At 50.7% G+C, this 26,554-nt stretch overlaps 1 protein-coding gene across 1 annotated transcript in view; it reads right to left on the minus strand.

Annotated features, from left to right (window-relative positions):
* Atp2b2 (ATPase plasma membrane Ca2+ transporting 2) overlaps window positions 1-26,554 on the minus strand; it is a 163,343-nt gene that overhangs the window by 67,723 nt on the left and 69,066 nt on the right. The window contains exons 3-5 of the mRNA XM_059257100.1: window positions 15,714-15,911; window positions 9,493-9,750; window positions 8,501-8,626 (exon numbers count right to left, since the gene is read on the minus strand). Coding sequence (XP_059113083.1) covers window positions 8,501-8,626; window positions 9,493-9,750; window positions 15,714-15,911 — 582 coding nt within the window. The remainder of the gene's footprint in view (window positions 1-8,500; window positions 8,627-9,492; window positions 9,751-15,713; window positions 15,912-26,554) is intronic.

Here is a 26,554-nt window from a genome sequence, read left to right on the forward strand (position 1 = left end):
TATGAACTGAGATGGAAAAACCTCGTGTATATGTTTTCACAGACCTCAAAGTGAAATTCAGTGTTTCCCCCATTATGAATGTACATAATGAACGGGACCCTTCACCAATAACATCACGCACAGTTGTAGATACATTATAAAGACTCCAGGTTTTTTCAATGTGATTTACAGCTGTGATGGACACTGGCTATCATCCCTCTGATGGTGGACCAGTAGTTAATCTTCTTGCTGGATCTTGTTTAGAGTGCTAATCTAGAAACACAGATATTACTGTGCTACACACTTTAAAACTACTTTATCTCAACATCACTGGTTTCTGTAAGTCATCCTGTGCATTTTATGTTATGACCTTCCATGTTTTATGCTGAGGAGGTGGGTACACAGTGACATCAGACTCTCTGGGGCATCTGTGCTACAAGAAAATGTCAGGCCCTTTCCCTAGAAAGTTACTACTACTGTTATTGTTGTTGTCATGGTTATTAATTGAGGTACTAGGGATTAAATCTAGGCCTTGTGCACTGGAAGCTAGTGCTCTACCACAGAGTGTCTTCCTCAGTCATTTCTGAGACAGGTTTTCATGTATCCCAGGCTGGTCTAGAACTTGCTGTGCCACTGTGGATGATCTTAAACTACTGATCCGATGCCTCTGCCTTCCAAATGTTGGGACTACAGACATACTCCACCACACCTTGTTTATATGGTGCTAACGACAGAACCCAGAGCTCTGTGCATGCTAGGCAAACACTCTACCAGCCCAGCTACAGCTTACCCTTTTTGCATTATTAAATTTTGAGACACCATCTCACTAGATTGCCCAAGTTGGCCTTGAACTCACTCTAGTCCAGGTAGGTCTTGAACTGTGATGCTCCTGCCTCAGCTACCTGCATAGTTGTGATTGCAGGTCTGTGTTACTAAATCCAGCTCACTTCTTAGAATCTTAAGTTTCTCAAAATGAGTTCCAGAAAGCCCTGGAATTCTTAGGGGTCTGGAAAATACTGTTGAGTGAGGCAGTTCTATGTTTATTCATCTTTGTTATTTTTTAAAATTTATTTATTTTTGTTTCATGTATATACATGTTTTGCCTGCATGTATACCACATGTGTGCAGTACCCAAAGACACCAGAAGAGGGCACCAGATTCCCCGGAACTAGAGTTACTGGAGGTTGTGAGCCACTTGTGGGTACTGGGAACCAAACCCGGGTTCTTAGCAAGGGCAGCAAGTGCTCTTGACTGCTCAGCCCTCTCTCCAGCCCCCATCTTTGGGGCTTTTGAATCAGCAAGTCTTGTTTTTTTGGAAGGCAGGCCTCTACGACGCAGGCTCAGAGAGGGGCTTTCTTAGACACCGTAGAGAACTTGTGGGAGAGTGAGAAAGATGGGAAGCCCTGATGTGGTGACACGTTTGTCATCCCTGTTCTTGGGAGGTAGAAGGGGCAGGAGGATCAGGAGTTCAAGATTATCCTCTGTTAAAGGTCAGCCTTAGCTACATAGTGAGTTTGAGGGCAGCCTAGGCTACATGACACCCTGTCCTTTTATTTTTTAAAAATTTTTTTTCGAGACAGGATTTGGAGCCTGTCCTGGAACTCACTCTGTAGACCAGGCTGGCCTCAAACTCACAGAGATCCACCTGGCTCTGCCTCCCGAGTGCTGGAATTAAAGGCGTGCGCCACCACCGCCCGATGACACCCTGTCTTAAGAAACAAGACAAAGCAAAGGTGGGGAAAGGTGCCCTCTCTACCTCTTGCACACAGGACTGCTAACCTTCAGGAGATGGCGGTGCTGACACACGCTGAGACATGAATGAGCCCTGGTGACACTAAGCTAACTGGAATCCACCTGCCCTAAGTTCCACGAGCTTCCAAATCCAGAGACAGAAAGCAGAGTGGGGATGCCAGGGGGTGTCCGAGAAGCTGGAGTTTCATGAGATCAGACAGCGTTGGCTGGGGAACATGGGAAGTCCCTGCAGGTGGATGGTGTCTGCATAACAGGATGGTGCTAAATGCCACGGAATCTGACGGCGGCTGCCTGGGAAGCAGACAGCAAGCCATGCTCACCAACCAGTCTGTCCACAGGGACGTGCAGGGTGGCCTCTGCCTCCTGTCCCTCAGCCTGCTCTGGCATACCCAGAAGCCATTCCTGCTCTATGAGACTGTCCAGCAGAGTTAAGCTGACCTGCCACTCAGCGCTCTGGGTACCAGCTCTGCTCCTGTGCTGGGAGCGGAGGACTGACTCTCCTGCCAGACAGATGAGGAAACGGAAGGCCCAGGAAAGCTCTGGAACGCCTACTATATATACACAGGAAATGTTTGGAACACCTACTGTGTGCTAGCACGATGCCACACCCCACCCCCACCCTACAAACAATCTCAGCTCTCACACCAGGGCAAACTGAGGCCAGAAGGGTGAGGTAGGCTGCTCCAGGCCCCACACAGGTGAAGGGCAGTGACAGGCTTTAAACTCTGTCTTTACAGTCTAGGTTCTTGGACACAGCTCACTTCCCCACAAGGGAAAGGCCCCCACAGCTAGCTCTAAAATCCTGGTGAGAGGAGGCTGGCTGGGAGATGACTGTATTGGTCCCTGGGTCTGGAGGCCACAGGAAGGCTGTTTCCACCTGCCTAGCAGAGGAGGGATGGAAAAAGATGTGGGGGCCAATTTCCACCCAAGATAAGCAGGCCTCAAATCACCTTCTAATCTAATCACACCCATCACCACCGGGGCTGGCAGCTCCTGTGACCTGTGCAGGCAGATAGGGGACAGAGGAGGGGGGCAGGACAAAGAGCTCACCAGTCTGGGGAACCCCAGGGGTCTTCAGGACTATCACTGGATAGAAGCAGTAGCTTTGGGGAACACAGGCCTGTATGGCAGTCTGACGATGTCCCCCAGTACAGACTGCTCCTAAATCAGTGGTTCCCTACCTTTCTAATGCCATGACCCTTTAATACAGTTCCTCATGCTGCTGTGACCCCCCCAACCATAAAATTATTTTTGTTGCTACTTCATAACTGTAATTTTGCTATTGTTAGGAACTGTAATATAAATATCTGATATATGACTTCTGTGAAAGGGTCATTAGACACCCAGAGGGGTCGAGACTCACAGGTTGAGAACCACTGTCCCAAGGGCTTGGCTGGCTCCCTGAGGCCCCAGTGATGCAATCAGAACCCCTAGATCAGATCCCAGCTTTCTTGTGCTCTGCTCCTTGTCCTGTGACCTCTGGCCCATACTGACCCTGGGGCATGTGAAGCCTTTCCGGAAGTTTGAGATGGCCTTAAGGTTAAGCAAACTGACACAGGCCAGTGTTCATATTCTGGGGTCTATCTAATGTCACTCGCCTCTCAGGGACTTGTGAAATACTGGAATTTCTGGCCAATGTGTAAACATTGGAAGATGGTTTGGTCTGTAAAATCCCAGAATTCCAGCTGCTGCAGGGGGATTACTGGAAGAGCAATGTGGTTGGTGCCTCCCCGGGTGACGACAGAGCAACTTCAGCCTTGCTCTGGTGTCTGGGAACCCTGCAGCCACAGACCTGGGCTTCTGGATTTCTCAGCCTTCTTCTCCGCCCATTCTGGTGTGTCATAGTTTGGTGTCTGTCTACCTATCCATCCTGGGGGACAGGTGTGTGGATGCCTACAACCTAGTCTGCTACTTCTGCATAGGAGATCTTTCTAGATTTTTCCCCTCGGTTCTGGGGATGAACCTGGGGTTTGGTGAATGCTAAGCCAGAACTCACTTTCCCTGTTTTTTCTCACCTTGGCTGTGCTTGAAAGTGAGCACAGGCTTGTGGTCCCCACAACACACTACCAGTCCCCCACCTCCATGTGGACACAAGCTCCTAGGGGCCCAGGGTCCTTCTAGGACCCTAGCTGAGCATGGCTGGGACAAACAGACTTAACTCTTCTTTGACGTCGATTGTTATGTGCCAGGAGGAGACTCTGAAACTGGGATTTGGGGGAGATCCGTGGATACCCTAAAACTAGCACCTCTGGGTTCCTGCAGGGTCAGCAGACAGGAAGGCCGGCAAGGCCTCCTGGCAGGGGTAGAGGGTTCAAAGCCTCTAGTCATGACAGCAACACCAGAAGATCCACACAGAGGAGCTTGAGTGGAGGAGAGGCAGTTCTGAGAGGAGGAAGGGATGGGGTGGGATGTGGAGATGAAGGAAAATTCCTTGCTTCCACACACTTCTCTGATCTCAGGCAACCAATCCATTTTATACACCAGCAAACAGAGAAGATGCAGAGATTGTCTGGGGTTCCAAGTCAAAGAGGATTGGAATCCAGCCTTGTCTCCACCATAAGGAAGGAGACACAGGGCCCTCAGTGTATTCTATGTTCCCTTTGTGTCACCATTGACATTCTATGAGTCTCACAGGTAAACTGAGGCTCGGAGAAGGCAGAAACATGTCTCAGGCCACACAGTAAGTGCATTCCAGAGCTCAGATCCCACTCATCCCTGCTGCATGCTTTTTCCACATTCTGCCCAGCTTCTCCCTCCCCACACTCTGCTGGGCTTGGGGCTAAAGCTGGGCACAGCTCCTGATGGTGGTGGCCTCAGGCTCAGAGCTCCCTGTCTGGACTTGAGTGGCTGGAGAACGGGTTCAGAAGTCTGTCTGTGGACAGTGTCTGTCTGTCTGTCTGGACAGTGTCCGCTGTGGGCAGTGTCTGTCTGTTTGGACAGTGTCCGCTGTGGGCAGTGTCTGTCTGTGGGCAGTGCCTGTGGGCAGTGTCTGTGGGCAGTGTCTGTCTGTGGGCAGTGTCCGCTGTGGGCAGTGTCTGTCTGTGGGCAGTGTCCGCTGTGGGCAATGTCTGTCTGTGGGCAGTGTCCGCTGTGGGCAGTGTCTGTCTGTGGGCAGTGTCCGCTGTGGGCAGTGTCCGCTGTGGGCAGTGTCTATCTGTGGGCAGTGTCTGTCTGTGGGCAGTGTCGTCTGTGGGCAGTGTCTGTCTATGGGCAGTGTCTGCTGTGGCCAGGCCCCTCAATGAGAGACCAGTTAGATTTGGTCTGGAGGGAACATTGTCAATTCTGTTCTTTCTTCTTTCCATTTTTCCTTCCTTCCTTCCTTCCTTCCTTCCTTCCTTCCTTCCTTCCTTCCTTCCTTTCTTTGTTTCTTTCTTTCTTTCTTTGTTTTTTTTTGAAATAGGGCTTCTCTGTGTAGCCCTGGTTGTCCTGCAACTCCCTCTGTGGACCAGGCTGGCTTTGAAATTACAGAGTTCTGCCTCCCTCTGCCTCCTGAGTGCTGGGATTAAAGTTGTGCACCACCACTACCACCTGCCTTTTATTTATTTATTTTTTTTGGCTTTTCTTTATCTTTGATGGTTGGCACAGTGCAAAACTCATCAACGTTGCCAAGTAGTACCCAGTGTGCTAATAGGAGTGGCTGTGGAGGACACTGGTGGTCATGGGGACCTTCCTAGTGAGGTGGGTCCTGAGCAGATGGTAGCAGTTAAACAGGCAAAGAGGAAGCAAGATGGGTATTGGGAGGAGGGTCCACTTGTTCTCAGTGGCTGAAAGAACAAATCCCATGGGTCTGTAGTGAGGTCCTGGGGGCGGGAGGTGAAACTGTGACTCTCAGAGTCGAGAGGGCATCAGATGTAGTGCCCTCCCAGCAGGCCGCTCTGATCCGTCCAGGTTCTGCTCATGCAGCCAGCGACAGGAACACACTGTCTGTTCCTTTACTCTTCACGCTTGTTCTGTTCCCTACTGCTGACTACACCTGTCCATGCTCTGCCACCCCCTCCCCCACCCACCTGGGCTTCAGTGTGTGGCTGGCTTCTTCCTCATCCACTTAGTTTATCATGTGCTGGGGGCTGTCTTCGTGGATCTCAAGCCCAACTCTCCCTTTTCTACCTTCCCTGTGAACAGGCCCTTGCAAGCCAAGAGGTGTGTTTTCTGCACAACCTAAGGAAATCTCTGGTCCAGACATCCTCTACATCTTGCCTTCAAGGATGTTCCTTGGACCTTGATATCTGGAGGGCAAAGCAAATCCACTCCTCTGACTCCACGTGGCCTTGGGGACCTGTGGTGGCTTCTGTAGATTTCCCTTGCTTGGCTTGGTCCTCACGTGCCCCTGATCCTGACCTGATGATCAGCCCAGGCTTCAAGGACCCACTTGACTTCTGATGACAACCTAGAGTGTCCTCGTTGTCACCAGCTCCATCCTAGCCCATCTGGGGTGTGTTCCCTATCCCGTCTCCAAGGACCTCAGGCCTCCATTCTCTTCTGGCCTTTCAGATGTCCCCAGCTCCTCCCTTCTCTCTGAGAGAGGAAAGGGACAGGAACTGTAGAAGTCCTGGCTGTGCTCCCCAAACGTCTTCTCATGGCTCCCCTCCTGCCTCTTCCTAGGAACAGCCTCCTGGCTTCGCCTTCACCTTCAGCTTGGTTTCATTTCCAGCACCCCATTTCCCTCTGGGCCCCTTGCCTCTGTGAGAGACTCGAGACCCCATGATTCACCCTAAACCAGTGGCAGCAAGCTTCCCAAGCATCTCTGCCATTCTGGAATCTCTCTCTGTCCTGGAGTCCTCCCTGGTTGGTTTGTGACACTGAGAGCCAGGGACTCTGAAGGCTGTCTCCACCAGGTCCCTGCTGGCTTCTTCCCTCCTACTCCTTCTTCATGCTCTCTGGGGACTGTCGCCATCTACCCTGACTCCCATAGAAACCACTGCACACTTCCCCCAGGGATAGCTACCTGCTTGCTGACTCCTGCAGCTCAGAGGCCAGAACCAGGGCTGATGGGGCCGGGACCGTCTCCTGATCTCTCACATGGCTGTGTGCTCCCAAAGGGCACTAGAGACCTGCCATGATCCCTTACTCAGAGCCCAGGGCTTTTGCACTTGCTGTTTCTCGGCCACAAATGACTTTCTCAATGTTCGGACTTTAGCTCTAAGGTAACCTCCCGAGTCAGGCATTCCCTGGCCTGCTGAGATTCTTTCTGATCTCAGGGCCCCTTCTCAATGCAATCTTGTGTCTTTGATAGATTTACTGTCTGGGAAATCACCTTGCTATTTGCTTGTGTGTTTCTTCCTTGACTGCCACCCTCACCAGATTCTAAATTCCAGCATGGCACAGACCTTGTCCGTCCCATTAGCCACTGGCATGCAGTAGGCATTTAATAGATAGAGGGGATGAGGCCAGCCTGGTCTACAAAGCAAAATAGAGATAGGGATGTGTTGGCTAATTTCATGTCAACTTGACACAGGCTAGAGTCATCTGAGAGGAGGGACTACTAATTGAGAAAATGCCTTCATGAGATCCACCTGTAGGGCATTTTCTTAATTATCCATCAATGGGGGAAGGGTCCAGACTTTGTTGTGGGTGGTGCCATCCCTGGGCTGGCGGTCCTGGGTTCTAAAAGAAAGCAGGCTGAGCAAACTACAAGGAGCAAGCCAGTAAGCAGCACCCCTCCATGACCTCGGCATTGACTCCTGTCTCAAGGTTCCTGCCCTGCTTGAGTTCCCAACTGCTTTTGCTGATGAATTATTATATGGAACTGTGTGTGAAATAATTCCTTTCCTCCCCAAGTGGCTTTTGGTCACGGTGTTGCACCACAGCAGTAGTAACCTGGACTAAGACAAGCCATGAATACATTCTAGATAAATAAATACTTCAGCCTTTCCATTACCTGAAAGACTTGTGGATCTTCCTTTTGTATCACCAGGGTATCCCACCTACCCATAGGGAAATGGACCAGGCGAGCTCCTATTCACCCTGTAGACCCCAGCTCCATATACCCTCCTCTGGCCTCTCTGCTCCCCTCTTGGCTTTTGCATACTATTTTGTATCTCTGTTACGGGGTTAGCTGTTTGAGGGGGGGCTGGAGACCCCAACGGCATGGTCAGGCAATGAGGCCCCTTGGTTATCTCTTTAGGGAAGGGTTTCATGGAGGTGTTCCACCCCACATGGCCTCCCCAGCCTGTCTCTTGCCCCATGGTAGCCAGAAAAACTCAAAAATAAATAAATAAACAAACAAACAAATAAATAAATAAATAAATAAATAAATAAATAGATGGCCAGTGTCTTTATGCAACTCCATCTGGGCAATTCTATTCTTCTCAGAATAGTGTCCAGATTCCTCACTACAGTTCAGAATCCAAGCATCTATATCCTGCTGTCCTTTGCCTCAGTGCATTCCTGCCTCTGGGCTTTTGCATTTTTTTCCCTTCCTGCCCTGTGAGCTCTTCCCCAGGAATGGCCAGGCTGGCTCCCTCCAATGCCACCCCTCGCCCCGTCACAGGGCCTGGCGCATAGTGGGTGTCCAGAAAGACTGTCGCTTTGCAGGAAATGATGCCACTAGAACCTACGTTGCAGGGGTAAGACACTCTGGGGTGTTTGCAGTAGTAGTGCCAGGGCCAGGCTGTGGCTCCGCGTGGCAGACATAATGTGAGCTTGCTTGGGAAAGGGGTGGTGTGCACACAGGGGTCTGATCCTGCCATAGACCCCAGAGCCAGGGTCTACAGCAGCCTCCCCGTAGTGGGTGGGACAGGCCGCAGGGGCACTGAGAGCCGCAGCTTACCTGACAGCAGCATAGGGTCCTTATCCACAGACTTGCGCACCTGGTCAGACTCCCCCGTGAGCGAGCTTTCGTCGATCTTGAGGTCATTGCCCTGGATGAAGAGGCCATCGGCAGGAAGGAGGTCACCTGATTGGAGGAGAACAGGGGGTCAGCAGAGCCAGGTGGCCAGAGAAGCTGGGGCAGCCATGGGGGAGGTGCCTATTAGGCCCCAGCCTGCAGAACCAAGATGGTACCTGCAGGTACCAATGGCAGCTAGAGTGACATCCTTGGGGCCTGACACAGAGCCACTCTGGCCCATGCAGGCATGCCCTTCATAATGTACATACATCCTTTGACCTGATGTGTCCCTGGGTCCAGGGCGCTCTGTGGTTCATTTTCCTGTAGTTTTTTTCACGGCTTGGAGAAGGTCTTTCATGATAGAGCAGGCTATTTTGGGTAGACTTAAGACACTCCTATCAAGTGAGCCACTAGGACTGAGTGAGGAGGGCCACTCCAAACTCCCCAGCCAGTGTCTGTTGACCCAGGACATATGTTATCTAAACCCCCTCTGGAGCCAGCCTACCTGCTTTTTCATTAGCCATATGACTGGCTTGGGATACTCACCTACCTACTTGGACTCTTGCTAACTTCCACCACCCTGGAAAGATCTATCTGAAGTCAATTCAGGGATGAGAAATGGATTTTGTCTCATAAACCCACTCTGAGTATTAGTGATGCTGTGCTGGGAAGCCTTCTGAGGCTGTATTCAGACCATGCGCAGGGATTGATTAGTCATGTCTGCTACAGATGGAAGCTGGAGTGCAGTGGTATGCGTGCTACAAATCTGACATTTCTGATTTAACTGGATATGGGAAACCTGTCTCCTCTGGGACCCTCAGGGCCTCAGCATACATCCTGCCACAACCTTCCCTAGGTTAGGCTCTTTTTATCTGCCTGTCCTGTCCCACCTCTACCCAGACTCCAGCTCTAGAATCATGGCCAGGAAGACTTACCATACTTGATTTGGGCAATATCCCCGACCACGATCTCGGCCACAGGGATCTGGACCACTTGGCCAGCCCGGACTACGGTAAACTTCTGCTCCTGCTCGATGCGGCTCTGCAGGCCCCGGAACTGTTTCTCCTTGCTCCAGTCATTGAAGGCTGTGACCAGGACCACGCAGATGACCGACAGCAGGATGGCAGCCCCCTCAATCCAGCCTGCTTCTGCCTCACCTTCATCCTCTGCCCCACCCTGGGCTGTGGCACATCCTGTAGAGAGACAAGGAAACAGTGGATCCCCAGGCCACCAGACAGGAGCTTCCCCATAGCGTAGCTATACCAAGTAATCACTGATCATCAGATGACTGCCTCAGTGTGCGTCTGTGTGCCGTGCTCTGGGCAAAGGGTGCCTCCCAGTCACTTTATAGGGCTTCTGCTGTATGTCTTTCACTGATGGGGATGCTAAGGTTTCTCAGGGAGGTCTGCTAACTTCCCAAACTAGGAAGGGCGGGCGGAAAGTGAGAACACCATTCCAGGCAGCATGACTTCAAAGCCACCAACTGGACCATACTGGCCCTACAATTGTCCTAGCTGTGAGACCTCAAATAAATGACTCTTGAGTATAGGTTTTCTCATGAGACAGGATTTTATGTAGCCCAGGCTGGCCTCAAACAGGCTATGTAGCTGAGATGATCTTGGACTCATGATCCTCCTGCATCTACTCCTGAGTGCTAGGATTACACCATGCCTGCTTTTATATAATACCATGGAAGTGTGTGTGTGTGTGTGTGTGTGTGTGTGTGTGTGTGTGTGTGTGTGTGTGTGTTGGCAGCATTTCTGACAACACCTCCTGGAGCTTAGGGACAGGAAAAGGGCAACTCCTGGCCACACTTAGCATGTATCCAGTTCTCTCCAACTCAGGCCAGAGGGACCCTGTACCTCACACTTGGCACTACTGAGTCCCCAGTGTGGGCCTACAACTCTCAAAGTTGGCCAGGCCCATGGAGTGGTGAGAAATGGAAAAATACCAATATGCCCAACATGGAGGCTCAGACCAAAGGTCCACAATGCCAGGCTGTGAAGAGCCTATGACTCTCCAGCCTCTCCCTGCTCCCCACAGGGGTCCTGAAAGCAAGAGGCATCTGACATTTCTGAATGCAGAACCTGAGGCTCTGAGTGGCCAGGGGTCACATCCTGGGTGAGAGCTGGGTGCTCGACTCATGGTTTACGTCCTAGGAGCAGTGTCTGTCCATCTACCTTGGTCAACTCAGAAGGCACCTTCTACAGGGGATAGGCTGGCAAGGCACTGGGCAAGCCTCAAGCATCCACCATCATCCTCCAGATGGCCAAAGAAAGGGAAGAGACTCAGAGATGGGCAGTGACTCAGCTGGAGTCACACAGCAGATCTAGAGTTTGAATCCAGGTCTGGAATCTGAGCCCAGACTTGTTGTGCCCTGAGCTTCTGAGCCTCTGAGCCCATGGCAGGTGACAAAGACTCAACCTGACCATCTGGGTATCCAGTCTGATTCCAAGGAATAGAGAACAGCAGTTTCAAGAGACCCCAACAGAAGCTTCTGGAAACCCAGGGGTCAGAAGCAATGTGACAAGAAGGTCAGGGAATGTGTGGGAAGGTAAGGGATCACTGTGGCCGGGAACATGTACCGCTGGAAGGTTTCAGGTCTCCGGCTGAATCGGTACTCCCTGAAGGCCAGTGAACTCCTGAAGGGCTTTTGAGGCTGTTTGTCCCCTTGGAAGTTTTGAATTGTCTTAGTAACCTAAGAGTGTTCTGCCAGACCACTGTTTGATGGTAACGGCTGTTACATCGGTACCACCGAGAACTGCCCCGGGGCCCCCTGAGTTCAGATCTCAGCTGCAGACTGCTATGTAGTTATTTCACCACGGCGCCTCAATGATCTCATCAGCAGAATGGGGTGACCATGGGTGGCCCCCTCCTCAGGTGGCCACAGGGTGAACGGGGTCCTCCTTGTGAAGTACCCACCACGGGGTCCCATGGGCTCAAGCCTTGAGCACATGGCGCAGAGCAGGGACCAGTTGGAATCCAGTCACCTGAGATGAGGAAACTAAGGGACTGTGAACGACACCCACAGAGATAGAACCCCCTACCCCAAGGATGGGAAGAACAGGGAACCTTAGAGATGGAATCCTCATGCTGTCATCCCGTAGTGTCCTAGAATTCATTCTCCTGGCCTCTGACCGACCACAGATGGGAAATGATAAGCAGGGAGACATTGCAGCTGCACTGAGCATGCCCAGGCCTCTCTCGTCATTACCCCCTAAGTAACATGGTGTCACAGCTGTTCACACAGCTGTCACTCTGGATGTCATCAGACATCCAGAGAGGACTTCTAGTACACAGAAGGCAGTAAATAATACCCAAGGTGTCCACAGGAGGTTCCAGCAGAACCCAGGGGATGGGTGCATACACTCTGAGACACCAGGATGGGGAAGGGAGGACTTGAATCCAGAGCCTGATACTTCATTTTGTAGGATTTTGATTGTCTCCACCTCTTGCCACATGCTTTGTAAAGGAGACACTTGTCTCCCTTGTGTGCTTCCTCAGAGCCTCGTGTGTGTGCGTGTGTGTGTGTGTGTGTGTGTGTGTGTGTGTGTGTGTATGTGTGTGTAGTGGGGGAGGGCATTATTGGAGTATTGGGACACTTAGAGACAAGTCAGTATATCACACTGAGATTCTAGACTTGGAAAGACCCAGATTCAAAGTCCAGGCCCTGCTATACAGCCCCAGGTAAGTGACTCAGCCTCTCGGAGCTCCCAACAAGCACCTCACACATGCCCAGGTACTCTTCCCCCTCTTCCTGAGTGCCCCACAGATCCTTCTCAGGGCCCTGCTGCTCTGTGTCCCAGGATCTGTGTCCCTTCTGCAGATCAGAAGGCAAGGCTATAGGAGCCCATCCCTTGCCAGAGTTTGGTACAACTGGATTTGAGCCCATGCCCCTAGGGGCTTCTACTTGCATGACATCTGACTGACATGGGGCCCAGATGTGAGTCTGATACAGGCTTTTGTTCACAGCAAAGGCAGCCTAAGGCCTGATTTGGGGCTATAGCCCATGTGTCTCAGGCCAATCCTATGCAACTGTCCTCTTCTCCCAACCTAGTACTTTCACTTGTTCAGTAGAATGCAGACCTCACACCAGCCAGATAAGAACTCTGCCAGCTGAGACATTGGCTCTTGGGTGCTCAAGATCAGGGCAGGTTTGTAACACAGCAGGCAGACTCTCATGTGGGGCTGCATACAAGATGCTTAGCAAGGTGTTAGAAAGGGTTCCACCTCTCCTCGGGGACTAGGATGCTGTGGAATATTATTTTAAGATGTATTACATTTGTTTATACTCTGGAACATTTGTTTAATGATGCAAAGATGTGTTGCATTCTTTTATGTTGCATTTGTTTAACTCTGTGAAGCTGTGTTACTGTGCCTGTCTAAAACACCTGATTGATCTAATAAAGAGCTGAGTGGCCAGTAGACAGGTAGGAGGAAGGATAGGCAGGGCTGGCAGGCAGAGAGAATAAACAGGAGGAGAAATCTGGGAGGAAAAGAAGAAAGAGCAAGAGAACAAGGAGAGGAGGATGCTAGGGGCCAGCCACAGAGTAAGAAGTAAAGAAAGGTATACAGAAATAGAGAAAGATTAAAAAAAGCCCAGAGGCAAAACATAGATGGGAAAATTTAAGAAAAACTGGTTAGAAACAAGCCAAGCTAAGGCCGGCATTCATAAATAAGAATAAGACTCTGTGTGATTTATTTGGGAGCTGGGTGGTGGGCCCCCAAAAAGAGCAAAAGAGCTAAGAGTAAACAACAACAACAAACAAACAACTACGCTAGGCTGTGAGGAACCTGTCTTCCCTCCTTCCCTCCACTGCTTTGCTAGTGGGACACAGTGTAGACACCACCTTCCACTCAAGTGTGGCCGGACCAGCAGCAATGAGGTGCAGCAGGGGCAGAAAGAACCAGGCTATCTTCGGCCACACTCCAGCCACCAAGGCATGATCCCTGGGCCCTGGGTTTGTGTGCCCAGAGATGTGCATGGCAGCACTCATCTGTCTGGAGCCATGGGGTCTCTCTTGGCACATCTCAGGAGCTCTGTTGTCCTATCTTGGCCTCTGCCAGCTGCCCTCATCTCACCTTGCTCAGCAAGGCCACGGGAGGCCACTGATGCTGGTGACTCAGCCCCAGCCTGCTTCCTGGAGCTGGATGTTTTTGCCAGAGCCACAGAGTTTCAGCCCCTTGGTAGGTGACCTTGGCACATCCTCCACAGGCTCGGGGGCTCATAAGAATAGCATCTAGCTCCTCCTGGGTCTAGCCTGATGAGTGTGCTTGTCAACCCCTCACCAATGAGAACATCTCTTTGCAAACAGACGGAGACCATTATAGAAAACACAACCAATCAAAATGCAGAGTTGTGGAGCCCAGTCCCACTGAATCATCTATAAACATTTCTACATCTAAGGGTCAGGGAACATTTAGGAAAAAGGGCAGAAAGATTATAGGAGCCAGAGGATCAGGGGCTTTGCTGTGAGATTGTGTCTCTAAGTAACATCCATAAAGTTTTATCAACACAAGTGCCCAAACGTGAGCTGAACAAGGATGACTCCAATGAACGTGCCGAACTGCACAGGGAAAAAGCCCATGAGACCCCCTCAACCTTACACAAAGAACTACAGATAACTGAGTAAAACTGGGAGGGGGAGAGGTGGCTCTCCCCAGGGAAGAGGACACCAACTGGCTGTCCAGTGCCAAATGGTCACCCCTGAAAACACACACACAATTCATATTATACGGACTCAATAGGATATATTTAGGAACATATATGTATATACAAATACATATATGCATGCAATAACAATTGATTAAAAAAGAAACTTGGAGAGCTGAGGATGTGAGAGGGTTTGGAGGGAGGTAAAGGACTGGAGAAATGTAATTAAATTATAGTCTCCAAAACAAAGAAAGAATACTATCTGTCTGTACAACTACTGTGTGGCTTAACTGAGGAGACAATGGGCTTCTGCCACAACAGCTCCCAATTTGGGGTAGCTCTGGAAACTGTAGGACCTATATATGTCAGTCTTACCATCTGAAGTCTTTTATATTGGCTGAAACCTTAAGGAAGGCTGTCCACAGTACATCCCTCTCACTATACTATGGGAACGTCCATCCCAGGATCCACTGTCAGGACATCTCACCTTCTTTCTTGTTGATAACTTGGTCTATGAAAATCATCCACCTTCCCTTTCTGCCCTGGCTGCTAGGAAGCTCAAGTCAAACTTAAATCTGAGTCACAGTAGCAATAACTGGTTTGTTTACTGGCTTCCACTGTTTTCTGCCTGACTTTTTATTTGCCTTCCCTTCTGTCCTCTATGGGAAGAAATCACTTTGAAAAAAAAAAAAGGTCAGGGCCAGTTAGATGGCGCAGTGGGTGGGGTGCTGGCTGCCAAGCCTGATGACCTGAATTCAATCCCCAGAACCCATATGGCAGAAGGAGAGAACTGACTCCTGCTCCCGTGGTCTGGTGACAGAAAGAAATGGCCTTGGAAGGAGCCTGGCAGCATGCTGTAACACGCTCCACGGCCAACTTGAGGCCTCTCTCCTGGGTGGACACTGTGGTCCCATGCTGGACATTTAATTTCCAGGCCCCCATATAGGCAGTCTTTGGGGACGGGGCCTTGGTGAAGTAACACGGATGAGATGAAGTCATAGGGTGTGCCCATCCCAGGGCAAGGACATAGCTGAGGCAGCATGCATGCCTGGCCTTACCATGCAACGACCTCTGCCATGCTATAGTGCAGCTCAAGCCCCTCACCCAATGCACCACCTTGCTGATGGGCTTGGGAGTCTCCAGAACAAAAGACATGTCTCTATAAATCACAGAGCCTGTGCTATTTTGTGAGAATAGACAAACAAACAAAAACAAAAAAACAAACTTCAACTTCCTTCTCCAATACCCCTGTTTCCGCATCTTTAAAGGAGGCACAAGTCCAGAGCTGGACATACTGGAGGTGCCTAATAAATGTCCGCCTTAGCTATTACCACTGTTGGTCTAGCCTTGCACTCACAGGTGGGCTGACTGGGGCCGTGGGCATGTACTGGTCTCTGTGGCCCGAGTCCCAGCAAGCTCCCCCACTCTGTGCAGCTGTGGGCACTGCACACACATGAATGTTCCCACATGCCCCATGTTTCAGGAGTGCCCAGGGCACCCTACCTTCATTGCTCTCTCCGGGTGGGTGGTAGAAGGACAATCCCAGGGAGATGATGGCCGCGATCTCCAGGATGATGAGCGTCACATCCTGCAGTGCTTCCCATACCAGCTGCAGGAAGGTTTTTGGCTTCTTTGGAGGTATGAAGTTTTGCCCAAAAATCTGTTTCCTCTTTTCCAGGTCTGGAGCGGTGCCTGGCAAACCTGTGGACAGAGGGCAGATGAGTTGAGCAGGGGTCAGGAGAAGCACACCTGTCTTTGGGAGGTAAGGAGGGAGCAGGCAAACATGGCTGGAACCTTCCATGCATTTGGCCTAGGAGCCCAGTGTTCTAAGCGATTTATGTCCGGGGTGGGGGCCCTGCTAAGTAAATGGAGGAACCTAGAAACATGGATGCTTCCAGACCCATGGTGGTATCCATCCCCATGAACATACATGCCAGAGAACGTCTCACACGCCCGACTCTGGACATCATAGCTCAGCCCAGCCCAATCCACTAGAGCTCAGCAGAGTCATACCACACAAAGCCTCCTTCATACTAAGGTGTTGAACATCTTCTATGATTTGTTGAGTATGAATGGAAGGTGACCACCACAATGGCTGGATGGGTATGCTGTCATCCAATCATAAGGCTGAACAATTCTTAGTCAGACCGTTGTAAGCTGAAGAATCTGAATATCCAGGCCTAACTCCCAGGACCTGGGTCAGTGACCTGCCTTAGAAAACACTCTCTGGAGATGTGACTGAGGCCAGAGCATCTTAGATTACCCAGGTGTCCCTCTGTGTCCTTATGGGTGACACTGACCCCGGCAGTAAGACAGCTGTGCAATGTTGCTGGAGAATTTCTCTCCAGCTCCCGCTGCCAAGTCCTGCCAGTCCCGGAGCCCACTTATAAAATAAACACACAGACTCTTACATTATTTAAACTGCTTGGCCATTAGCTCAGGCCTATCATTGTTTAGCTCTTACTCTTATATTTAGCCCATTTCTATTAATCTTTACTTTGCCACGTGGCTCGTGGCTTACCGGCATCTTCACATGCTGCTTGTCATGGCGGCGGCTGGCAGTGTCTCTCCCTGCCTTCCTGTTCTCTCAGTTCTCCTCTCTGTTAGTCCCGCCTATACTTCCTGCCTGGCCACTGGCCAATCAGTGTTTTATTTATTGACCAATCAGAGCAATTTGACATACAGACCATCCCACAGCAGTGCAAAATAGACGGAGACTGGAAGGACATGGCTACAACCAAGGACGCCACAGAGTCACCAGCTTCCGAAAGAAGTTGGGAATGGCCTCTCCTGATGGGTCTTGGGCAGAGTCTGGCTAACATTCTGGCTTTGGACTTGGGGCTTCAGAGACGTGAGAGAAGCCACTCCTGGTTCAAGGCCACCCAGTGTGGGATAGCCTGCTCCAGTGACCCTGGGGCAACCATGCAGCCTGCTTCTTCCCTGGTCTGAGTTCCCACTTCGTAAACACGGCAGAGCATGGGGTGTCTTCATTTTCCATAACGAGCCTCCTCTGGGCTTTGAATCCAGCCTGACCCTCAGTTTCCCCTTCTGCTGTGGTGATGGCGGCAGGGAGGGCACCCAACTCACAGGCTTGTGTGTTGCTTGAGTCAGCAAGCGTTTCTTGTGCGCCTGTGCCGTGTGCAGCCCTTCAGCAGATCCTGGGGCAGAGCTGGGACTGGGATGGCGCAGCACCCGCCGGCAGCCAACCTCCCGTGGACGCACATATGCGTTACTGTGAGATCCGTCTTGAGGGCACAGGTGTTCGGGTGGCTCTGGCTGTGGCTCCCAGACCAGGGCAGCAAGGACAGCCTTGACATGCACCTGTTGGAGCAGTGGGGTCCACTGACAACCCATCTGCTCTCTGTGTCTAGATAATTCCGTAGCATCATGCACCTGACCTCTGACCTTGCAACACTGGAATAGTTTCTCATTATTTCCAGATTGAAGTCACATGTTCCATCCTGCTGCATTGCTCCTCATCTGACTTCTAGGCTATAGCTGAGGTCTCCTCTTTCATTCTCCGCCTCCATCCCAGACCACCTGGGGCCATCCCTGGCTGGCCTCTGACTCCTTCTGTCCCCACATGCCCATGCTGAGCCCTCCACATGGCTTTCTTCTGTGTGTCTGTATTTATCTGCGCAAAGACATAGATGACGGAGGACTAGTGAGCCCCTCAGTGAGTGTGCAGAGATTGGTGTGATGAGCACTAGTAGGGGGATAAGGTGTGTGGCAGATACTTGGGCCACAGCAGTGTCCTGTTCTGGCCTGTGCTTCTTGTTAAGTTATTATTCTTGTGTGTGGTTGTGTGTGATATATGTGGGCACATGTGTGTCACAGCATGTGTTCAGAGACCAGAGGAAAACTGTGGAGCGAGTGCTTTTCTTCCTTCTTCATGTGAGTTCTGAGACTCTGGTTGTCAGGTTTGCCTAGCACGCACCTCGGCCGCTGGAGTCATCTTGCCAGGATCTGGCTTGTGCTCTTTCTGTGCCAAGGACAGCCTCCTTGCTCCTACACAACACACCCACTGTCTCAGAGGGGCAAGATGCAGCCTTGTTATTACTGGCTCAGTCCTGGCCGCTATGGGTTATGGGCTCGTGGGATGCATCCTCTCTCACCCAGCTTTGTGCTCTGGGGCAAAGGTTGGTCTCAGGCCTGTTCCTCAGGCTGGCACGGGAGGCCTTAGATGCTTCTCACTCAAGGCTGCAGCTCACATGTCTGCATGTAGTGAGATCCATGCATGAACGGCTAGGCCCCTCCAGACTCACTTGTTTTAACAGGGCAGCTAGGGTGGGTGGAGTCAGGGAGGGGTGCCCCTTTCAAAAAAACTCATCCCTTTAGTACTTTCCTGGGAAGGCAGAAGCCCAAGGCATGCTGGGGCGGGAACTGAGGATTCAGCTATTTTATTTTCTGGGAGACTGAACTAGTTACCAGGCTTGGTAGCAAGAGCCTTTACCCACAGGACCAGCTTGCTTTTGGGTTATGCCTTAGTCCTCTATGGGAGTGTCCACTCATTCATCCTTTCAGCCCATAGTTTTTGAGCCTCTAAGAAACCTGGAGAGAGTGGTGTGCAGGCAATAGGTTTGTGACTCATGGCTGTAAGCATTCAGGGGCCTGCAATCCAGGCCTGGGCTTCAGGGGAAGCAGGGAGAAAGGTCATAAGACCACCATCAAGACCCAGAGGGAGGGAGCATGGCTTACTTGCTACCCAGGGTCCTGCAGAGCCTCTCCAGAAGGTGAATGAAGCCCTGGGTAGCCCAGCCCTCATCTACATAGTAAGAAGGAGGAGTCATGGTCAGCTGGGCCATTTACTTGATGGAGGATGGGGACTTTCGGAAGGTCCTGTGAGCCCTGTGTTTAGCATGTGGAAGCACTGTCCTGTGCTGGGCTTCCCTCTTGGGATGTCCACACACTGAGAAAACAAACCCAGCCTACTGTGACCTGGGGGCTTCAGAGGCCATGCGGTGTCCTTGCTGCCTGGCATCTTAGAGGCCCTTGGCTTTACTCTTTTAACCAAAATCTCGAGTTTTCTGGACTCCCTGGAGGGAGGTGCACTCCTTACTCATGCACACCAAGTATGGATGAGCTTTAGGCTTTCTTCTAGAAGTGGCTGCTATTGAGAGTGGGGGACCTGTGAGGATGGGGCTCTCGCTGAGATTTGCTGGGCCTCTGGCTGTTCAGTCCCTTTTCTGAGCCTATTTTCCCATCCAGATACCGAGGGCCTTCCCTAAGACAGGGTTCCCCGAGGGTCCTGAGGTTCCCGAGCGGCTGTGCTGGGGGTCTGTTTTCGCATGCGCGCCTTCTTGCAGCTTGGCATGCAAGTAAAGAAACCGGGCACGTACGGTGAGGGCTAAGCCAGGGCCCGATTGAGTCTTGGATCCCTCTGGGTTTCTAGTGATCTGACATCTACCTACAGGACAAATGGTGGACAATGTGGGAGTCAGTTCCGGGGGGCGGGTCAGGCCAGAGCTATGAGGTTCTGTGATGCTGGGGACCCACAGGCCAGACCCTAAGAACCTGGGCCCTGTGTCAGTGAAGGGAGGGCCACAACTGAAGGCCAATAGGTGAAGGGAGCAGGAGGGAGGCAATCAGGAGCAGTGGAGACTGAGGAGCATGCTGTCCTTTGAGGGGGATGTGGGATCCAGTGGAGAACTCTTCCAAGCTTTCATAAATCAAAAGGCTGAAATCTAACACAAGATCTCCCCACTGGAGATGTTTCGGGGCCAAATTCATGTCCCTGTGGGCTGAGTTCAGCCCCTAGTTGCCAATGTGAGCTGTCCAAAGCCACGTGAGTAGCAACTGGGGGCTATACACTGCCACATTACCATGGCCACGACTGCCACAAACAACCACATACCCACCGCTGCCACTGACTGCCATGTCTCCACAGCCACCACCCTTTCTGCTGTCCTGTGCCTGGAATGTTGGGCAATTTTTTTTCTTGCCATACTAGAGATGGGACCCAGCACCTTGTATGTATTGTGAAAAACGATTTACCATGGAGCCATACGGCAGCCCTGGATACTTCAGTCTACCTGTGTGTACCTGTCTTAGGTGTCAATACCCCACCAGCATATCAGCACCCCTCAACCTGGGTCAGGGGACTTGGCTGGGACCTATCTTTCCTTGCCGTATGACCCCAAGTAGATTTTACACTCTCTGGGTGGGGGAGGGGTGGTGGCCCCGGGATCACTGTGCTTGAGGATCCCCGAATCACTGTGCTTGAGGATCCCTGAACCACAGCGCTGACAGAACTTTGCACACAGTCAAGCTCCTGGGCCATGCTGTACAGACCTGCACACGAAGGCATAGGGTCCTGCTATGTCAAAGGCCAGTGAGACAAGCCCAGCAGCCACCCGACTCTCTCCAGCCTGTTGTGATCAGGGGTAGGCTGAGGAAGTTTCTGCGTAGAGCCCACAGCGCCCGCACCCGGTGACGGGTCCACAGCAGCCTCGGCCTCCAGCCCCCAGGTGTCTGGGGAATTAAAACCATGCAGGTAGCTTCAGGGCCCGTGACTCACATTCCATAGAACAACAGTGGTTCAAACTAGACCATGTCCAAGAGGCCTCAGATGACAGCTGTGGGACCCAGCATGAACATGGGACTGTGGGTGCCTGCACAGGTGCTCAATGGTGTGGTTGGGCCGGAACCCTGTTATACCTTGGAGGTGATTCAGCGAAAACAACAGCACTAACAACTGGGCTGGTGGGCAGGGTGGGCATTTTTTTTTTTTCGAGACAGGGTTTCTCGGTGTAGTTTTGGTGCCTGTCCTGGATCTCACTCTGTAGACCAGGCTGTCCTCGAACTCACAGAGATCTGCCTGCCTCTGCCTCCCGAGTACTGGGATTAAAGGTGTGCACCACCACCATCTGGCTCAGGGTGGGCATTGACAGCCCTGTGGTGTGGCTGTGGGGGAGTCTGTGGGCTCTGTCCCTTGTCAGAGGTTAGCCCAATGGGCAGCTCCCAGGAAACTATTACCAGGGACTTGCAGCAACTGGCTGAAATGGTGAAATAGGATAAGATGCCTGAACTTCTCCTGGCCCTGTGCCCTCAGGCAGGTGGCCTCCCCTCTTTGGGCCGTTCCATACTCTGTCGACCTCATAGATGACACTAGATGTCTTGTCCCTGCCCCATGGAAAAACAGAGGCCCCAAAGCTGCATTCACGGCCCATGTGACCCTTCCTCCACAGGAAGTGCTTCCACACAAAAGCATTGCAAGCAGCGCTTCCCCACTGCCCCAGGAGGGGGCGCCCTGCTCATTGGACAGTAGGCGGGTGGGTGCCTCTCTCTGAGCCTACATTCCCTAAAAACAGGGCCTAGGGACAACCAAGCTCTATGCGTTGGAGAGAAGAAAGGGTGAAATGTGGTATGCTTTAGGTACACCATGGGTGTCTAGAACCTGGACAGGACGCCCTTTCCTCCCTTTGAGTTCTGCTGCTAACCACACGGAATCGGCAGCACGGCAGTCTGCCTTTTCACAGCATTTCACACATAGCTGAAGCCCAGACCACAGAGGCTCCGTGACTGTTCTTCCCACGCCTGCTAGCTGCCTTCGACCGGACCCAGTGTCCAAGGCAAGAGCTCTGCCTCTCTCCTGCTGTTCTGGAGACAGCCTCACGTTCTACACAGAGCCTTGGCTGTGGACAAGCACTGGCTCGAAGGCACCTGAATGGGATTTGGAAAACACAGTCACCAGGCTGGGTGTTGCTAAATATTTGTGCTGTCAGTGTGATGTGGGTTCTTCCATTAGCATAAATAAAAGCCTTATATTTCGAGGGGGGAAAAATCCCTACAAGCTCTTTAAAAGCTACATTTATAGAAAAATGAGTTTCTGTCTTTGGAAACTGAGTGGGCTAAATAAACTGTAGCTCATGTAGCCCACAATATACTACACGGCAGTTCGGAACAAATGAGCTCGGCTTCTGTTCACTAGCCTAGGAGGAGAACTGGTGAGTGAGAGCAAGCATCATCGGAACGACATGTGCCCTTCAACTCCGTTTGTGGAAAACAGGATGCTCCACTTCTATGGATGTGCACACACATAAGTACGTGGTGAGAGATGTGCAAGGATCGGACCCAAACTCACAAAGGTGGCACTCACTCTTGGAAGAGGCAGCGAACTGGTTGTGGTAGTCGGCTCTGACTGAAATATGTGAATTTTAATCAGGAGATCATGTTTTATCTGAATAATTCAAACTTTAATTTCTTTTTTAAATCAACACTGAAGAAAATGAAGTTTTTTTTTTTTTTTTTTTCTATAGAACTTTTAGAGGAAATGGACCTGGAGATAAATATTCCTGAGTTAGTACCTTCGCTTCCATCTGTGAACTGTGTGTCCCTGACTGGATTATTTCAGCTTCTCCATGTCATGGGCAGCATGGTTCCGAGCTCATAGCCTGGTCACAGAGATGAAAACAAGGCCCGAGAAGCCAGACACACAGAAGCTGCTCCACAGACAGGCCCGCCATCTCCCCTCCCCTTTGTATTTGTCTACAGTGACCCTTCAGGTCCGTTCCCACCTCTTTTTTATTTTTTAAGGGGTGTGTGTAGGGGGTGAGCTTTCACTATGTAGACTAGGCGGACCCTGAACTCTCAGAGATCTGCCTGCCGGGTGCTGGGATTAGAAGTGTGTGCCACCATTACGCCAGGGTATGCCAGGCCTCCTTCCGTCTCTTAACCCTGTTGCACATACCTAGCAAAACCATCTGGCCGGGCGGTGGTGGCGCACGCCTTTAATCCCAGCACTCGGGAGGCAGAGCCAGGCGGATCTCTGTGAGTTCAAGGCCAGCCTGGGCTACCAAGTGAGTTCCAGGAAAGGCACAAAGCTACACAGAGAAACCCTGTCTCGAAAAACCAAAACCAAAACCAAAACCAAAACAAAAAACCATCCGGAGAAAAACTCATCTCTGGCCGGACTTTTCCTGATTCCCACAGTCAGGTCGCCATCAATGCTGCCCTGGACAGCTTCACTAACTGGTCTCTCTCCTCTCGCCCTCAGTCTGCGTTTTCAGAGTGTAAAATGCATTGTGTTCGTGTTAAATTCTTATCTACTACACTCTAGTGGCTAAAGTCACATAAAGCTAAAAGTCACAATCCTTCCCAAGCCCCAAACCCTGGTCCCTGCCGTCCTCTCCTGCCTCTGCCCCACATCCTCCATTATACTCCAGGGACACCAGCCTCCTTCTTGAGGCATCAACACAGTTCCTTCTTGCTTCAGGGCCGAGCCTCTTTTGGTGAGGGTGGACTCCATTTCTAATGCTCTTCTAGTCCCCAAGAATCCCTTCCATCCAAATCATTAATAACACAAGTTTCAGCTTGGCAGTGGTGGCGCACACCTTTAATTCCAGCACTCAGAAGAAGAGGCAGGCGGATCTCTATGAGTTCGAGGCCAGCCTGGTCTACAGAGTGAGTTCCAGGACAGCCAGGGCCACACAGAGAAACCTTATCTTGAAAAACCAAAAAAAAAAAAAAAGTTTTTTTTCTTGTACTTGTCTCCCTTGTTAAGTGTCAGCTCCATGAGGGCAGAGATAGTGTGGCATGTATTGTTCTGAACTAAAGTAGATGCTCAGTAAGCACATGGCCTTTCCTAGACACACATGCCTAGGAAGAGCAGAGGGTTGGGGCAATGCTTGACTCCACAGTGACATCTTCTCTAAGACAGGGGTGTTTGTGAAAGGGACTGAAGTTTGGGGGGGCACCCAGGGTCTCCTCTGGTCATCCCCCCTATGCCCAAGCTTAATCTCAGTGGCTTGGCATTCTTGCTGACAGTTGGGGTAGAAAAGCCTCCAGGCACACCCTCAGGGTCATGGAGGCCAGGGGCAGGCTTGGTGAGGACACGCGCATCGGCAGCCTGAGCCTTAACCTGGAGGCCTGTGACCTTTCCATCCTGATGTTACTCTCGGGAAAACTTCAGGACACCAGGTCCTTTCTGTTCTTACAAATGGCCACTTGAGGACTAGGCCGGGAGGCATACTGTAGAAATGGGTGCTCTTTCACAATGAAAGAATTCTGGGGGCCTTAGGGGAATGAGTGGGAGATGTAGGGAGCCAGATGTGAAGTCGACTCAGCTCAGCCAGCTGAGAGTGAGTCCTTGTGGGGGGTGGTGTAGAAGCTGGGTCTGTCGCTAGTCTCCTGAGGGGCCTCCCAGGTCCACAGTATCACAGGGAGACTGTGGGACAGGCAGGTAGAGGAGAGAACTGAACACTGGGACAATGGTCACAGTGTTGCCACTGTTCACCCTGTGTGGGCACTGCACCATTTACTGCTCATGGCTTCCCTGTGACCTCATTTTGTGAACTGCTTTACGGATGGAGAAACTGAGGCATGGATTTGTAAAGACAACTGCTGTGGGATGTATGGCAAATGTGTTGCTAATTAATCAGTAATTAATCAATAAAACACTGATTGGCCGTTGGCTAGGCAGGAAGTATAGGCGGGGCAAGGAGGAGAATAAAGCTGGGAAGTGGAAGGCTGAGTCAGAGAGACACTGCCAGCCTCCACGATGACAAACAGCATGTGAAGATGCCGGTAAGCCACAAGCCATGTGGCAAGGCATAGATTAATGGAAATGAATTAATTTAAGCTGTAAGAACGGTTAGCAAGAAGCCTGCCACGGCCATACAGTTTGTAACCAATATAAGTCTGTGTTTACTTGGTTGGGTCTGAGTGGCTGTGGGACTGGCAGGTGAGAGAGATTTGCCCTGACTGTGGGCCAGGCAGGAAAACTCTAGCTACAAATGGCGTCCAACGTGGTGGCAAGAGTTTCCACCTAAAAACTGAGAAACGATTCTAAAATGGAGCTAAAAACAGTTCCTAGTTGTCTCTCTCAAATGAGCAGCAGCTGCCAGTTTCAGCTACTGGTGGGTTCCTAGTGTGCGTGCTCAACCTGCAGTATGGCAGGAATCAGGCCTCTGCAAGTGGCACATTAAGCTGCGTGGTGGATTTAGCCTTTGCAGGTACAAAACAAAAAAAAAGGTTTCTGGACTACACGCTGCTTGGATAAAAGCATAGACCCACGATAGCTCCCAGAGCTGGTGTTAAACGTAGCCATGTTGGGAAGCTGAGGTGGGCGGAGCCAGCAGCCACAGCTGCTGCAGTTTAAGGCAAGAGATTCACAATAAGACAGATTCAGATGTAATAGTTTAAATGTGTGTAAAATATACGTAGGCTTGAAAGAGACAAAAAAGGTGATATAGGGTGATATATACAGTTATATAAACAAATACATAGTTTTAAAAAATAAAGTCTTTAAAGAGACAGTAAAATTAATATAAAAAATAAGCCACGTAAAGATGAATATTACACAGAGAATCTGGATTGTGTTGTCTTTGGGATTTTTAACTGCAGAAAAACATTTGATTGTAAAAGCTGTTGAGTTAAACCAATATATATATTTTGAAGATACCTTGACTTCAAAATTTGGATATAAGGATATGTTGCTTTGGAAAAGAGTCTCTTTTGTTCCCACAGAAAGCCAGAGGCTATGGATTCGTTCAAGATTAAGATACATCAGGTTTGACCAGCCAAGACCCCCTGAAGGTCTCCAATGACACCATGGCCCAGATGATCCAACATCCAGAATGGTTTGAAGGCAACTGGCTCAGACGATACAGCCTCATGGACTATTCCATAATTGTAAAATTTTCTTTGTTTCCCCATAAGATACAGCGCCCCCTTCCAGCAGGAAGTAGTAAGAGAAGCTACGCCCAAATTCCCAAATTATATGTAATTTTACTTTGTTAAGGTTAAAACCTTCCTTTTTGAAAAAAAAAAGGGGGAAGTGCTGTGGGATGTATGGCAAATGTGTTGCTAATTAATCAATAATTAATCAATAAAACACTGATTGGCCATTGGCTAGGCAGGAAGTATAGGCGGGGCAAGGAGGAGAATAAAGCTGGGAAGTGGAAGGCTGAGTCAGAGAGACACTACCAGCCTCCACGATGACAAACAGCATGTGAAGATGCCGGTAAGCCACAAGCCATGTGGCAAGGCATAGATTAATGGAAATGAATTAATTTTAGCTGTAAGAACGGTTAGCAAGAAGCCTGCCACGGCCATACAGTTTGTAACCAATATAAGTCTGTGTTTACTTGGTTGGGTCTGAGTGGCTGTGGGACTGGCAGGTGAGAGAGATTTGCCCTGACTGTGGGTCAGGCAGGAAAACTCTAGCTACAGACAACCTCCTTTGGGTTTCACCTGGGTTGGCCTGGATTTAAAGTCCAGGCTCTAATCTCCGGGATCATGCCCCTTACCCATGAACACTAGTTTAGATCTTTCTGGATGGATAAAACTTCATGAAGGAGGCTGCGAACGAATGGGGATTATTCCACATTCTGAGTGAAGAAACC

This window comes from Peromyscus eremicus, chromosome 3 (genome assembly GCF_949786415.1).
Source record: "Peromyscus eremicus chromosome 3, PerEre_H2_v1, whole genome shotgun sequence".
NCBI classification, from domain to species: domain Eukaryota; kingdom Metazoa; phylum Chordata; class Mammalia; order Rodentia; family Cricetidae; genus Peromyscus; species Peromyscus eremicus.